At 38.6% G+C, this 15,787-nt stretch overlaps 1 protein-coding gene across 2 annotated transcripts in view; it reads left to right on the top strand.

Moving 5' to 3' along the window:
- Positions 1–15,787, top strand: part of LOC132395972 (double C2-like domain-containing protein beta) — a 278,070-nt gene that overhangs the window by 137,974 nt on the left and 124,309 nt on the right. For both annotated transcript variants that reach the window (XM_059973214.1, XM_059973215.1), the window contains exon 4: positions 4,646–4,755. In XM_059973214.1, the coding sequence (XP_059829197.1) occupies positions 4,646–4,755 (110 nt within the window). The remainder of the gene's footprint in view (positions 1–4,645; positions 4,756–15,787) is intronic.

The raw sequence follows: 15,787 nt of genomic DNA, 5'->3' as shown, positions 1-15,787 counted from the left end.
CTTCCAAGCACTTTAAAACTATGCCCTCTCACATTAGCCATTTCAGCCCTGAGAATAAGCCTCTGACTATCTACATAATCAATGCCTCTCATCATCTTATACGGCTCTGTCAGGTCACCTCTCATCCTCAGTCGCTCCAGGGAGAAAAGGCCAAGTTCACTCAACCTGTTTTCATAAGTCATGCTCCCCAATCCAGGCAAGTTCCTTGTATATCTCCTCTGCACCCTTTCTATGGTTTCCACGTACTGAGGCAACCAGAACTGAGCCTAGTACTCCAAGTGGGGTCTGACCAGGGTCCTATATAGCTGTAATATTACCTCTAATTGTTTAACACTGTTCTCAATGCTTCGTCTATGTACAGCAAAACCTAGATGTTGGTTGACAAGAGGTATGTAATACTCAGTTGCAAAAATGCCCAGCAGTGTCATCTCCAATAAGAGAGCCCAAATGCCTGTTCTTATCATTCAGTGGCATTGCCATTGTCATTATCCCATCATCAATATTCTAGGAGCCTTCATTGTTTGGAATTCCAAGCAGATCAGCATACGGACCCAAATAATCTTTCCAGGTGACGTATTTGTATTCCTTATTTGCATTTGTTTTACTGTTTACTGCATTCAATGTTCACAGAGTGGTTTCTTTTCATTGGAGAAACCAAATGTAGATTGGCTAATTGCTTTTGGAGCAGCTTTGCTCACTCAATGGAGCGACCATGAGCTTTCAGGTGACTGTCACTTTAATTAACTTCCACTCCCACTCTTCCCTCTCTGTCCGTGGCCTCCTATGCTGGTTTCCTGATGCGAGCTTGAGCAACAACACCTCACCTTCTGTTCTCGTTGTATGCTCCTTTTCTTCCTTAACAACGCACACAGAATGCTGGAGGATCTCAGCAGGTCAGGCAACGTCAATGGAATTAAATAACCAATCGATGTTTCAGGCCGAGACCTTTCTCAGGACATTTCCACAGGTGCTACCTGACCAGAATTGCTCCAGTATTTTGAGTGTATTGCTTTGGATTTCCAGCATCTGCAGACTTTCTCGTGCCTATGTCCAGCTCTTCTGTCTGTTTGTCTCTGTTTTTCAGTTTCTATTTGTTTCTTCTGTTGGCTGGGCACGTTGCACAACTGTATTAACAACACAGTACATCTGTGAGGAAGCATAATCTGATTTCAGTTGCCGTTGTAACTGCTACATTAATTTGTATGGTCCCACCCTATCAAAAATATTACCTTTATTAAACCCGTTCCTCCCCCATCTTCTCTATTATTGAAAACAATGTTATTTTCTCTAATTTCCAGTGCTCAGACCTGAAATGTTAACTGACTTTCTTCTCTTTGGTGCCATCTGACCTGAGTGGTTTCAGCATTTTCTGATTTGTGAGGAAACCAAATCTCTCAATCACTTTTTCTGTTGATCTTGCTTTAGTTACTTTCAAATGGTAAGTGACAGTCATTGCATTTAACTATGCAGACAGCAAAGTGCCTGTGATATTACATTGTTTAAAGCCAAACCATGAGCAACGTGTTTTTACAATCGCTAATAATTCAAATTTATTTGCCTATCACGTCCTGTGGTTATGTTAATTTGGACAATGATACTGAGGAAATGACGTGTGCATTAATGAGTTATGGTAATTGAATAATTGGTCATTTGATTTATCATAAAGTAGATAATACAGAGTAGAAAGTAAATATGATTTGATTTCCTAATAATTTGTTTGGAGAAAAACCAGCATCTGAACCTTAACCAGGAAATGATCTATTTCTTCACTAGCACTGGAAAGGACACCTGGTTCAAAGTATGTAGCGCATATCATTTGTGTCAGATACCAAATCTACAATGATCTCCCTAGACTTCTAATGCATTTATCATTAACATGAGTGAATACTATGAATGCTATTCAAGATGTATCTGAATAACACTGTGCCATAAAGCATAGAATGAATTATTACTATACTGTAGGGAATTCAGTCATTTTTCACATGGTTTTATAAAGGGTTGATTTAAAGAATACTTGTGTTCTTGTGAGAAGGTGGGTTTTAACTGATTGCAACTTGAGGTTTGTGGAAATTGGTAAACTTAAAAAAAACTGCAGATGCTGCAAATGAGAAATAGAAGGTTAGGCATTGCCTATGGGAAGAGAGACAGTTAACATTTCAAGGCACTGTTCTTGGTTAAATGCAGGAAAATACAACAGCAAATGGACATTGTTGTTGAGGTGCGTTGTGGGAGTAAGTGCTCAGCCCATAGTGACAGAACCAACAGGAGACACATCAAAACATTCAGAAGATCATTTATTGTGTGCAATTTAGGCATTTTAAAAAAACAGTGCCAATAGGTTCAATTTCTGAGTACTGGTATCCAAAGGAATATTTTTGTACGTGTCATCACTTTTGCAGGAGTTCTTGAGAATACCAATCCATTAGAGGGATGGAAAATTAGCTGTTGATAATTATGTGTTTGTGACCACACTTTAATATTAGTATGCCAACTGAAGACCATCTTATTGCTAAACATTTGTGATTTCAGTTGTAGTGTAAACCACCTTTCTGTTAAGTGGCTGAATGAAAATTGACTAAATCATGATTTATTCAGGAGATTTAATTTTTTAAGATGCTCATCCGTTTCCTTATGAAAGAAGTCTGATGTGAGAGTGAAAAATGTATTCTTCCTTTCCGTCACAGATTGCAAGTATCCTGAATCAATGTTCAACCCAGTTTATTCATCAAGATTGGATAGTATAAATAATAGAAATTTAGTTTGCCATTATCCTTCCAATGAGAATAAGTGGTCAGAGTTCTCAAGCAAATCAGGAAGAAGCTTAAATTACTAAAAACCCAATGTAATTTTATTTCCTTTTGGTTTGGTGCACATTATGCCTTTAGATATTTTAAGCTGGAAAACAGTCATTACCCGTCATACTTAAAGAAGCTTTCATCTGCAAAAATGTCCATCTTTGTTACTTGCATGAAGACTTGGAGAAAGTTTTCTGAGATGCCCTTTCTACATCTTAGGTTTCATATTGCTGCAAAAGGAATAGTTTTTGCTATGGAAGGGTCATAGCAATAAAATAGCCCCTTTTCATGGTGGAAAGGAGGATAGGAACAGACGTGGCAACATTACTAGGTAGGGAGTTCAAAACAGAATCACTTGGCCTAAGTGATTACCTAAGCACGCTTGTGTAATCTTACCGCAGTTATAGTGCCCACCAGTCCAGACTGAATGAGGTTTTAGAATCAAAAACATGTGAAGGAGGCACCTTTCATGAGAAACAAAGTACAGGAGGAACTCAGCAAGTCGGGCAGTATCTATGGAGGGATTAAATAGTTGACATCTTGGGCAAGACCCTTCACTGTGCTGATCAAGGGCCTCAGCTCAAAAAACAATGCAGTAAATGCAGGTTACTTCCTACGAACCTTCAGTGTCAGTTTCCATCACATACCCAGACTATCCACTTCCCAGGCGTTTTACCTGCCTTCACCAGGATATTGGCACTTGAACCAGATGCTGGTCCACTCTCCAGTACACAAAAAAAGCAATGATAAGAGATGTACCAGAGGGACCATTGAGTTGAATTAAAGTTGAAGGGTTGTTATGCATAAGGTCCTCAAATCTTGAGGCGGAGAAGTGATTTAGCTGATGAAAAGAACGTTGCAAAAAATATTTTTTTTCAGGCTGGAGAAGATTGAAAATGTTAATGACACCTAAAACTTTTTATAGATGTGTCGTGCAGAGTACATTGGCCGCGTCATGGCCTGGTATGGAAACCAATGCCTTTGGATGGGAAATCTTACAATAGGTAGTGGTTTTGGCCCAGTACATCATGGGTAAAGCCCTCCCAAATATTGAGCACATCTACTTGAAATGCTGTTATCAGAGATCCCCACCACCCCGGTCATGCTCTCTTCTGCTGCTGCAGTCAGGTAGAAGGTACAAGAGCCTCAGGACTTACACTACCAGGTTCAAGAACAGTTGTTACTCCTCAACCATCAGCCCCTTGAATAAAAGGAGAACTACACTCAATTGCTCATCCATTGATATATTCACAGAACCAATAATCTCACTTTAAAGATACTTTATCTCATTATCTCATGTTCTCATTATTTATTGCTATTTATATTTGCATTTGCACAGTTTGTCATCTTCTGCACTCTGGTTGATCTTTCATTGATCCCGTTATAGTTGCTATTCTATATAATTTGCTGAACTCACAAGAAAATGAATCTCGGGTTGTATATGGAGACAGAAATGTACCTTGATAACAAAATTTACTTTGATCTTTGATAAGGTATACTGTAAATGACCTATGCATTTGCAGAAATCAAGGATAGAAAGAAGCCCTTAAGGGGTGACTGTGAACAAGTTCAGATAATAAAGGACATGGTTAGTGAGAGTTTAAGTACAGGAAAATCGAGGGAGAGAGAACTTTTTTTTAAAAAAGTACAGCAGCATATTTACTGAACCATCAAACTAATCTATATTCCTAAAGGTGCTGCCATGTTGTTATAAATTAGAAACAAAGGAATGGTTAATGTAAAGTTTAAGTTAAAATGGTAACTTATACTATAAATATTTGTATAGATATCAAGTTTTGAGATGCATTAAGCCATTCTGTAACAATGTGTGACTTGCACTCTGTTTCCAGGCAAACAAACTAAGGACAAAGACTCTACGAAATACTCTGAATCCAGTCTGGAATGAGACTCTCACTTACTATGGAATCACTGATGAGGACATGATACGAAAGACATTAAGGTAACATTAAATCTTAATATCTTGAAAACCTTGAGGGAGTTTAATCTTTTCTGAAGTTCTGCTAAAACTTAGGGGAAGAAATGGATAAGCAGGAGAAAAATCCGACTGTATAGAAGGGACTTCTAAATAAGCAGGTTGGCTAACCACCTCAATAAGGTTTATAAAATAATTCGGAGAACGCGGAAGAAAAGCAGTGGATTTATTAGGACTTTTGAAAGCATTGATCATGGGCCAGTAAAATAATGGGGAAAAGCAAAGACTGTTGAATACGAGTTAATTTCTGGTCATCTCTTTATAGAGAGGACATGGAGGCTATAGGATGGGTGCAAAAGACATTTACCAGGATGCTGATTGGAATATAGATCATGTTGGATAAGGAGTATGTGAACAAAGTATTTTTCTTTGGAGCAACGGAAACTGAGGGGAGTTTATAAAATTACGAGAGGCATAGATAAACTAGAGAGCCTGTACCTTTTCTGAAACATCTTATACCAGAGGGCATGCATTTGTGGTGAAAGGGGGTAGGTTTAAAGGTGTGTGGGGCAAATTTTAAGTGCAGAGAGTGATGTGACCCTGGAATGTGATGCCAGGGGTGTTGGTGCAGGCAGGTACGATAAATGCATTTAGGATGCTCATGGACAGGACATGATTATAGGGAGAATTGGGACCATGTGCAGGCAGAAGGGATTAGCTGTTATTAGCTTAATTAGCTTGGTATAATCCTGGGACAAAGAGCTGTACTATTCTGTGTTCAGTGCTCGAAAGTCAAGAAGAAGGTGGATGAGAAATAAAAATAAATGTCCTGACTACTCAGATATGGTGAACATCAGGGACAACTATTAACACCAGTCATTGTCTCTATCTGTATGAATTGGAGGCAGACTGTTTAAGAGGGCCTGCAGCATGAAATTGTGAAATGTGCTTCGTAGGAAAAGGTTGGTGACCTTTCTGAATCATTCTACAAAATGTGATATGATATCTCCGTAAGAATAAAGGAAACAAATGCTTCAAGTATCAGTTTTAAAATTATCCTTCACAAAGGTGGAGAATCAGAGACTTGTTGCGTATATACAGATTAGCCAGGGTAGTAGTGGGGGGAAAAAAGTTAAAACTTGACAATAGAAGTAGAATCTTCTCCCTAATATTCAGAACAAAGAATAAATGACTAAAATATGCTGTTGGGAGAAAGCAGAACCTGCATAAAAGAGACCTTGAAGTGAATCAACTCACCTCTTCAGAGATGCTGAGAATACATTTTGTGTTTTTTTTTACTTGATTCCAATTTCTGCCTTTTTCCTTTTTTAAGGTCATGTTAAATTTGTCTATGACCTTGGTTATCCTGCGATTGATTAAAAGTTTGGGATCCCAACTATGTCAAGCGATGGTAAGCATGCAATGGGCTGGATCATGTTTGACCCAGTTCATGCATTGTGCATCACTTGCATGATATCCTTTCATGTTTAATTTTTGTGGGTGTGTGCCTCCCTAATACTTTGGAGACCTCGCAGCAGAGTGCAATTGAGCAGTGACCAAGTTTCAGGTGACAAACTGAGGCTCCATCCCCGACAACTTTGGCCTTTGGCAATTCCTTTTGCCAATAGATCTTCTGCACATCTTTAAATATCTACTGATCGTGATGATTTTAAAAGAAGTTAAAGAAATGGTATATGTATTTAAAGGCACATTTAATGAGTAATTTTTTTCTAAAAACCAAGTAAAAATACAAGCCACTTACAGTAGCTTAATTTACCTTTTTCATAAAGGTCACCAAGCTATTCTAAAGAATAAGGGCTTTTCTTGTACACCATCTCTCTCCATCATAGAATGAGGGATCAAGCACAAAATGTACCACTCCTTCAGCTCAGACTATGAACCATCTCTGAGCTTAGATCTTCAGTGCATTCTGTATTAATATCCTGCACTGCACAGGTATAAAATTCTAGATCACACTGACACATACACTGTAGATGACCAATGGTTCTCTACGGGATCTCCAGGCACATACCTGTGCAGTTATTGCAGAATACTTCAGAAACACCATGGGTTTCATGTAGGGTCTTAACAATTTGTTTTCATGTCTTCTCTTAGTTAATCTCCAAGATATTTCTTGGATATATCAATAGCTTTTTAAAAGAAGTTGATTTATAAAAGGAAAATTTGTACAAAAATACAGTAGATAGTTTCTGGAAGCTTCTATACAGAAATCATTTGCAACATTTTACAGAGAGTGGCAGGTTACATGCTGCATTTTTTTTGAAGAGGTACATACCAGATGTGACAGAACTTTATATGTTAAAATTCCTTCACTTTGTCATTATGTTGTCTGGATCCTTTGGCTGATGGAGTGTCATTTCAGGTCCAGTTCTGATCAGCTGCGTCTCACCAGGTGCTTGTGGTAGGTTTGTCGTGCTCTAACTCCGCAGGGTTGCTGAAACACTCTTTGGTAATTCCACATTCAGGGTGGCACACTGGTGCAGCTGATAGTGCCAGTGCCTCACAGTCCCAGGTTTGGTCCTAACCTTAGGTGCCATCTGTGTGGAGCTTGACATTTTCCTTCAGACTGCTTGTAGGTGCTCGGTTGGCTGGATCTCCACCAATAGGAGTGTTTGTTGATAATACTGTCACTGCTTTTGTCAGTCCATCCAACTCAGCTTTGTTTCTCATTGAGAGCCACTTGGGCCGTGTGTGTCCACCTGCCTCCTCTCATCTAGGACCATTTGTAATTAATTTCAGTCACTTTGACACAAAAGGTTTTTTTCCTCTGTTAATCAGTGTCAAAAAAAGCCAAGTTAAATCCACTGTGATTCAGTGTTGTAAAACAATAAAACATGAAAACTCAAGAGGGGTGAGTACTTTTTATAGGCACTGTATGTCACCTTGAGATTAATTTTCGTTCAGTCATTCACATTAGAACAAAGAAATACAATGGAGTCAATGGGATGACTACACAAAAAGACTGACAAACACCCAACGTGCAAAAGAAAACAAACTGTAAATTAAGTAATAATACATAAATTTGTTTCAGTGAACTGGCATATGAGCCTGAATTCTGTCCAGTCCTTTCTTATTAATCGGTGTTAATCAATAATGCATGAACCATTAAAATATCATAAAAGCCATCTTGTTTGCATTTGTAGAGTGTGGTTTCTCTCAACCAAGCTAACCTGTGATTTTGCAGTGTATGTTTCAAAATTACTTATGTCAGTTATCATGTAGATCTGTATGTAGTGAAAATAAGCTCATATTTATAATGTTTATTAAACTGCATCATATTTTTCAAAGCCAAGGAGTGGAAATTCATTATTCACATGTTTGTTCAGGCATTTAATTAGTGTGAAATAGTTCTTTAATGTCTGCAGCTATTTCATCTGAAGTTACTTTAGACTTGAGAATTCACATGGCATGTGGAGTAGGAGAACAGCTATGCTCTATGGTGATTAAAAATAAGCCGGTAAATTGCCATTCTAGATTATTGCCCAAAGAGAGACACTGAGCTACAGAGAACATTGAATGGATGCAGAACTATGAAAGCAGTGGTAGTTGTATTAGGATGGTAATTGTTTCCAATGAGTAATAAGATGGAAGGTTTAATTTAAGATGGTAACAAACATTTTAAAAAAATAGGAACAAAAGCCTTGATGAGAGACTAGAATGCCATAGGAAGCAATTGATGCAAACTGCACATGGATTTGAACAGAACAAAATGAAAGAATATGCCCAATGAGTTAAATTATTAGGCAAGGGTGCCATTTTAGATGGAGCTGAAATGCCAACCTACTTGACATGTTGGCTTGAAGGTAGAATTTTCTATCAGAAACTATTGTCAAGTCAAAGTCCATATTTATTTAATACAAGCTAATTAAATAAAGACCTGATGGAGTACAAGGAGTGGACAGGGAACTAGCACAGCATGGTAACTGTTGACTATGCGAGAATCCTCATCCCACATCATTTATGCTTGTAAATGGCAATTACACTCAATAGTCCAATGTGGTTGTAAGATTATCTCAAGTACATGAGGGAGATGGGAGGAAAGGGAGGAAAATTATGTAATCTTTAATGAGACAGGGTGTTAAGAATAATTTTCATGTAGTGGGCTATATTTCATTTGCCAGGTTCTAGCTGGACTGATTTTTGGACAAATTTTGACATTAGGAGAATTGATTTAATTGCATTTGCTCTTGAATTTATTTAGCAATAAACAAGATTGCACTGTATGTAGGCCTCCGTTAGTCTCGATAGACCATAGATTTGCACCTTGGAAAGTTTCCAGTGTGCAAGCCTGGGCAAGGATTTTTTATGGAAGACCGGCAGTTGCCCAAGCTGTGAGTCTCCTCTCTCCATGCCACCGATGTTGTCCAAAGGAAGGGCATTAGGACCCATACAGCTTGGCACTGGTGTCGTCGCAGACCAATGTGTGGTTAAGTGCTTTGCTCAAGGACACACATGCAATCCTCAGCCAAGGCTCGAACTAGCGACCTTCAGCTAACTAGACGAACACCTTAACCACTTGGCCATGAGGTGATTGCACTGATGTATGAGTGAATGGTAAAATTTACTTTCTCTTGAGATACAAGAAGAGCCCAGGTTTGCTGAAATGGGTTCCATCATTTGTAATCTTCAAAAGCAACTGTACCTTGCCCCATAAAGTTTACACGTCAATCTTTGCTTACAATGGTTCAATTAATAAGACAACATTAAGATTATTTTGTTTCATACTGTGTTAAAATGAAACATTGCTATTCATAAGAAACATCCTGTCTTGCAAAATAAACCATGAAACTTTCATCACTTTTAATGAAATACTTTCAGAACTACTGTGATGATCATCCACACCGAACCCTTAGTGTTATGCTTCCACTGCATAATCACTGAATCAATGTGTTCTGCAACTGCGGGATACCTGCCAGTTTTGGATAACTTTAGCACATCTGCCTCTTAACCATATCCCCTATCATCAATGCATCTACCCCACTTAAAACCAAGAACAGAAGCAGGCCCTTCAGCCCATTCCATCTTTGCTGATCGTGACTAATCCCATCTGTCCATGGTCTGTATCTCCTATGCTGCCTGTTCCATTTGTCTGTCTGAATGTCTCTTTAAACATTAATGTAATATTTCTTTGTCTTATTAATTCAGGGGAAGGGGGCTTTCTAGACTGAGCCAGCATTTAATTGCCTGTCCCCACTTGCCCTTGAGAAGGTTGTGAGCCGTATTCTTGAACCACTACAGTTGTTGTGCTGTTAGGAAAAGAGTTCCAGTATTTTGATCCCTCAACAATGAAGAAATGGCAATATGTTTCCGTGTCCACACATACTGTGTGGCTTGGAGGGCAATTTCCAAGAGATGGTGTTCCCATGTATTTGCTACCCATGACCTTCAGGTTGGTAGTGGCGTGGGTTTGGAAGGGAGTCTTAGCGAGTTGCCGCAGTACGCCCTCTAGAGGGTACAGACTGCTGCTGTGGTGGTGATGGAGTGAGTGACTGGCTGTGCATGAGTTGCTTGAGCTTTGAGTGTTGTTGAAGCTGCCTTCCTCAGGACAAATGGAGAGTGTTCCATCACACTCCTAACTTGAGCCCTGTAGATGGTGGACTGGCTGTGGGGTTTTACGAGATGAGATTCCAGCCACAGTTCCAGCTTCTGTTTCTGCATCTGGCAGTGCATTCCAAAACTCTGCACATATTCCAAATGTGGCCTAACCAAAGTTTTATACAGTAATAATATGATGTGCCAACTTTTATATTCAATGTTCTGACTGATGGAGGCAAGCAGGCAAGTGCCTTCTTCCCATGCTGTTCTCTGTGCTGCTACTTTCAGGTAGTTGCACCCCAAGTTCCCATTGTACCTTAATGCTCCTAAATGTCCTGCTGCTTGCTGCAGTCCCAGATACTAATTGTCCTCAAATCTATTTGCAAACCTTTGTAGGGGACCTTGTTATGTTTTGTAGCTTCAAAAACTAACCAAACAATAACCCTAGAAGACCGAGATAAACATATATGCTTTGTTTTTACTTTAGTGAGGCATGCACTTATGATGTGGTGGCATAATGACATATGCCATTCACGTGCTTTTACATATAACATGTAATGAATTATGTAAACAATAAAGGATGCTTAAACAATACACAGAATTTACAATGTTACTCAAATATTACTGAAATATTAAATACACACCACTCCTTCCTGCTTACCTATAAACTCCAACTCAATATAAAATGCGTCTTATTCACCGTAAGTAAAGAAGTTATCCCACCAGAGTAAGAAATCCTCCACAGTGATTAAATCTATAAGCCCCAAATGGGACAGTTTAAAATTTACTATGCTGTGGTATTTTTAAATACTACGTCGTGGTATAATAACATATGCCATTCACTTACTTCTATATATAATCTGTAATGAATTATGTAAACTAAGAATGATTAATCAACAGTATATTTGGAATATTACTGAAATGTTTTATATACAGCATACCTGGTTACCTTACCATTTCCTAGGACACGGAACTGACCTTCCCAAATAAGATTGCACCGTTAAAGGAGGAGCAGAACTTAAAAACAGCAGTGAAGTATTCCAGATATTTATCGCAACTGTATATGCATCTGCTGTGATACCGATTCAAGATGTAATGCAGAATTTAAGACAGATTTCCTCTTGTTAAGTATACCTGGAAGGAATCAAAAATCCTGTAACACAGGGCTAACTGTTTAAACATCAGGCAAAATTGTTGCATTTCTTTACATCTTCGATGTATCATGAAAGTATGTTTTTCTACAGAATAAACAATATTTGTCAAGGCAGCAAAGGCATTTGAACTACCATATCAAATAAAAACTTGTGCTTATTTACCTTCAATTTTTTTCATTCCTTTTATCCTGATGGCACAGTAGCGTAGTAGTTATCACAATGCTTTACAGTACAGTGACCTGTGTTCAATTCCTGCTGCCGTGTTTGTACATTCTCCCCGTGACTGGGTTTCTTCCCAGGTTCTCTGGCTTCCTCCCACGTCCAAAGAAGTACTGGTTGGCGAGTTAATGGGTCATTGTAAATTGCCTATGATTACGCTAGGGTTAAATTGAAGGATTACTGGGCGGCACAGTTCAAAGAGCTGGAAGGGCCTAAATACTAGTAGAAAAATATTCCGTTGGTTTGGATGATGCTTTGAATCAATGCAAATGATACCAAGCAGCAAAGTGATCAATGTTGTTTGACATTTTTGGTGTGATTCGAAAACTAATGTTCATCTTTTTTGTTCTTCCACTTGCTGTTTGTTTTTATTCTTTTTGCGAGTAGTAACTAACTTGTTTGGAGTCGAGAGTGAACAAGAACTGGGAAAGGATCAGTTAGGTCAGGAGTCACAAGTGGAGGTGATCTTGCAAGCCAAAGAGGTCTCAGCTGAGAAGAAACTGTAGGGAAAGGAGAATTACATCAATGCTTATCAACAGTAGCAGATACGATCACTGTGTGACTTGAAGCTTGTGAGCACCAGCACTGCTAGAAGTTATCAATTGTTGCAACTTAGTTTGTACAGCAATAACATGGAAGAGATGTTGGTATGTTTGCCCTATGATCTATCAACTAAATTTTTGCCTACAGCTCAGATTAATAGGAACAGTCTCTTAATCCAAAGTTTTATGATATATTTGGATTCTTTTAGTAATTTCAGATTTTGTTTTAGTTTTGTGCATTTCAGGCCAATAGGTATTGGAATGCATGGTCCTTTCAATACATAGCCAATTTTCTCATTTATAATGTGTCCAGGACAACAACAACATTTTGTCATTCTTAAAGCTTCACAGTATTCTTGTAGCCTAAACAATAGTGTAAAAGTCCTCCATTAAACGTTTTTCTACTTCAATGTTGAAGAAATTTAATATCAAGGAAAGGAAAATCAATATGAGAAATACAGCTGACAAATGACTGGAAAACTTTACCATTGTTTGTATTACAGGAAATTAATCTCTGATGCTTATGATTGTTTCTGCATCAGCTAAAGTTTTATTGCACTCTTTTCAGAAAAGTAAAACTCATTAATTACTCTAAAGTGCAAGAAGAGCAAAAAATATGTACCTAACGAAAGATTAGGAGAACTTGGTCAAAGATGTGGATTTTATTCAAGACCTTGAAGGTGAAAAGGGTGTGGAAAGATAAATTTCAGAAATGAAGGCCTGAATCTCTGAAGACACACCTGCAGATGTGGGGACTGGTGTTAAAACTGGAGGAACCCTGAATCTGGACTGGAGAAAGTGATGTTGGACAGGGAGCTTTGAAAGGGATTTAAATATGAAGAATTGACATTGAAGTGTGAGGTGCTGGGAGCCAAGTGCACGTTGATGGGCAAAAGGATACTAAAGGCTTAATCTGATTCCTAATGCAAACAGGACAGTTTGAAGTTGATGGTTAGTGGATTTGGGGATATCGTCCTAAGAGCATTGGATTTGGAGACATAAGAGACTGCAGATGCTGGAATTCGGAGCAACAAATGCAGAGCATTTGGTGGTCAAGTCTAGGGATGAATGAGAGTCTTGGTCATAGATGTTCATAGTTTAGAACTTGTGGACCGGGCTGAAGACGACAGCTTCAGTTAACTGGAGAAACCTGGACTCGTGTGGAGTTGAGCACCAGACAAACAACTTCAAATCAATGGCACTGGAGAGGCTGCAACATGGAGGATAGAACTGGATGCTGTATGTATGGAACCTAAAGCAGAAGTGAAAAATAAAGAATGAAGATATAATCCTAGTATTGGAGTGGCAGGGAGGAGAATGGTTGGAAACAAGAGCTCTGGTTATAGTCGGATGGGGAGTAAATACGAAAATGAGGGAGGGCAATGTCAATTGATTAAACAGTGAGCATCCTTAGTCAGGGATCATGTCATTCCTTGGCCTTGGCAAAAATGGGGGTGGAGGGGAAATCATGCGTGCATTTTTGGAAGGGTTGCTTTGAATCTAACATGTATGTTTCTTTATACAATAAAGCCTGATGCAGAGATCGGTATTAATGGAGATGTCAGTAAGGGCAGGCAAATCATAAACGTAAGAGATTCGATCAATGCAGGAAATATTGAGCAACCCACACAAGGTGCTGGAGGAACTCTACAGTATTTATGGAGAAGAATAAGCAGTCAAACATTTCATGCCAAGACCCTTCATCTGAGTGTGTATTTGATGGAATGTATGTGTTTTCTGGAAAATTCCAGCCAAATTTAATGGAAAGGTTAATCTTGCAGTCTTAGACTTCATTTCCTTGCCAAAATCAGCCAGAGACTGCTGTTCAGTGGATAGTCCTCGAGGAGCAACCAAAGCTGGCCATCAGATGGGAGACTTCATAGGTCAGGGGTCCTCAAGTGTGGCTGAAACTACAAGGACTGATGTGATGGGAAAATGAAGCAGGTGGGTCAGTTTTCAGTACATGTTTTGCTTTGATTGTTTAATAACTGAAATTTGAACTATGAAGTTAAAATTTATCTGAATATGATAAATGGAAAATGCTCCGTTTCCAGTCAGTCTTCTAATACTTTGCTGAATACAAGTAAATAATTTGTAGCATTCTGTAAGCTTCTACAGTTCTGGAGTTTAATGAGGATCCACAACAATTGGAAAAATATATAAATCCAGATACTTTCTCTTCACCAGCAGTCAGTCTTTCATTGTGGGTATTGACACAGTGGCCTTTTCAACTATTTTTCAAATCATGACAAAAATGTTTCATTGTGGTAACAATGACCTTGCCAGATGTGTTGAAATTAGCCCCTTCAGGAGCAAATGGCTTCATTAATCCTGCTATTCAGTGGCTGCCCAGATCATATTAATGACCCCATTGTGTCACACTGCAGACAGCGAACCGATTTTGGGATCACTCACACAATAGGAAAATTTGAATTGCCTTTAATCTTTTCTCCACTCCCAAGTGATTTTCCTGCCCCTGTAATTCAATGGCTCAAACACGACGTGTCAGAATTCAGACAGTCCTTCCTGCAATCTTGTATTGATGTAAGGGTTGCGGATAACAAAGATGAAGACATTTGATTTGCAATGCACTGTTTGCCAGTTTGTAGAGGGGTGGCAACTGCAAACAATGATAAACGAGCATCCCTATTTCATGGTCATGCATCAAAAGATTCTCTTTAGAGAATGGGTCTTTAATCTGAAGGGTAGTGATACAATTGACATGATTACATGGGGATAATTAGAGGAGCCGAGTTTATAATTTCTGCAATTAATGTAGGTCAAAGCATATTGGTTTTTACCTTTTCATCCATGGTTAAATACAAAATATAATTTTAGCAGCTTTGAGTTGTCAATCCAAGTAACAACCTGGGTTATGTGCAGCTGTCAAGCTGTTCAAAATCTTTATGGAAACTGCAATACCAAGAAAAAAAATACTTGAGCAGAATATTAAACATTGACTCTTTCAAAGACTGATCATTAAAATCATATTTACGGCCCATCCTTTGGGCCATATGTTGGTGAGAGTAACCCACCTCTGATACCCATTGCCTAACACATCAGTGCCATGTACTTGTATACAGAGAGGTCTTCCTCCTGACCATTGGTCCCCTGGAGCTAAGAACTGGGTTTCACAGAAGACCGGGGCCCTACAGACAGTTGGGCTCTCAGGACAATTCACTCACAAAATCCCTCTGCAAAAACTTTGATTTGCAACAAAATCACAGCTCTGGTTTTGTTTTCTGCCACATAGCTGTCAAGGTTTCTGAGTAATTTTGATATTTGAAAATATTAGACTATTAACAATTAATATTAGAACAATTAATGCTTTGTAAAGATCACTTTCAATGAAAGTTCTGCAAATACAAAAAATATTAAAATATATACTTTCATTTCTTATAGCCATAAATTTTCCTTCCAAGTGATTGAACTAACAGTAATATCCTGGCAGAACCAAAAATAATTTTTAAAGGTTCATGTTCAAGCTTTTTTCAAAGAAAGAGCCTGTTCCCTGTCACTCTTGCCTTTCACTTTTTGTATCGCCTTTGGAAAAGATCTTCCACTTTTAACATTGTTTCTGTGTCCTTT

This window comes from Hypanus sabinus, chromosome 6 (assembly GCF_030144855.1).
Source record: "Hypanus sabinus isolate sHypSab1 chromosome 6, sHypSab1.hap1, whole genome shotgun sequence".
In the NCBI taxonomy this organism is placed as follows: Eukaryota; Metazoa; Chordata; class Chondrichthyes; order Myliobatiformes; family Dasyatidae; genus Hypanus; species Hypanus sabinus.
Note: the sequence above shows the minus strand (reverse complement) of the source record. Positions and strands in the feature narration are given on the sequence as shown.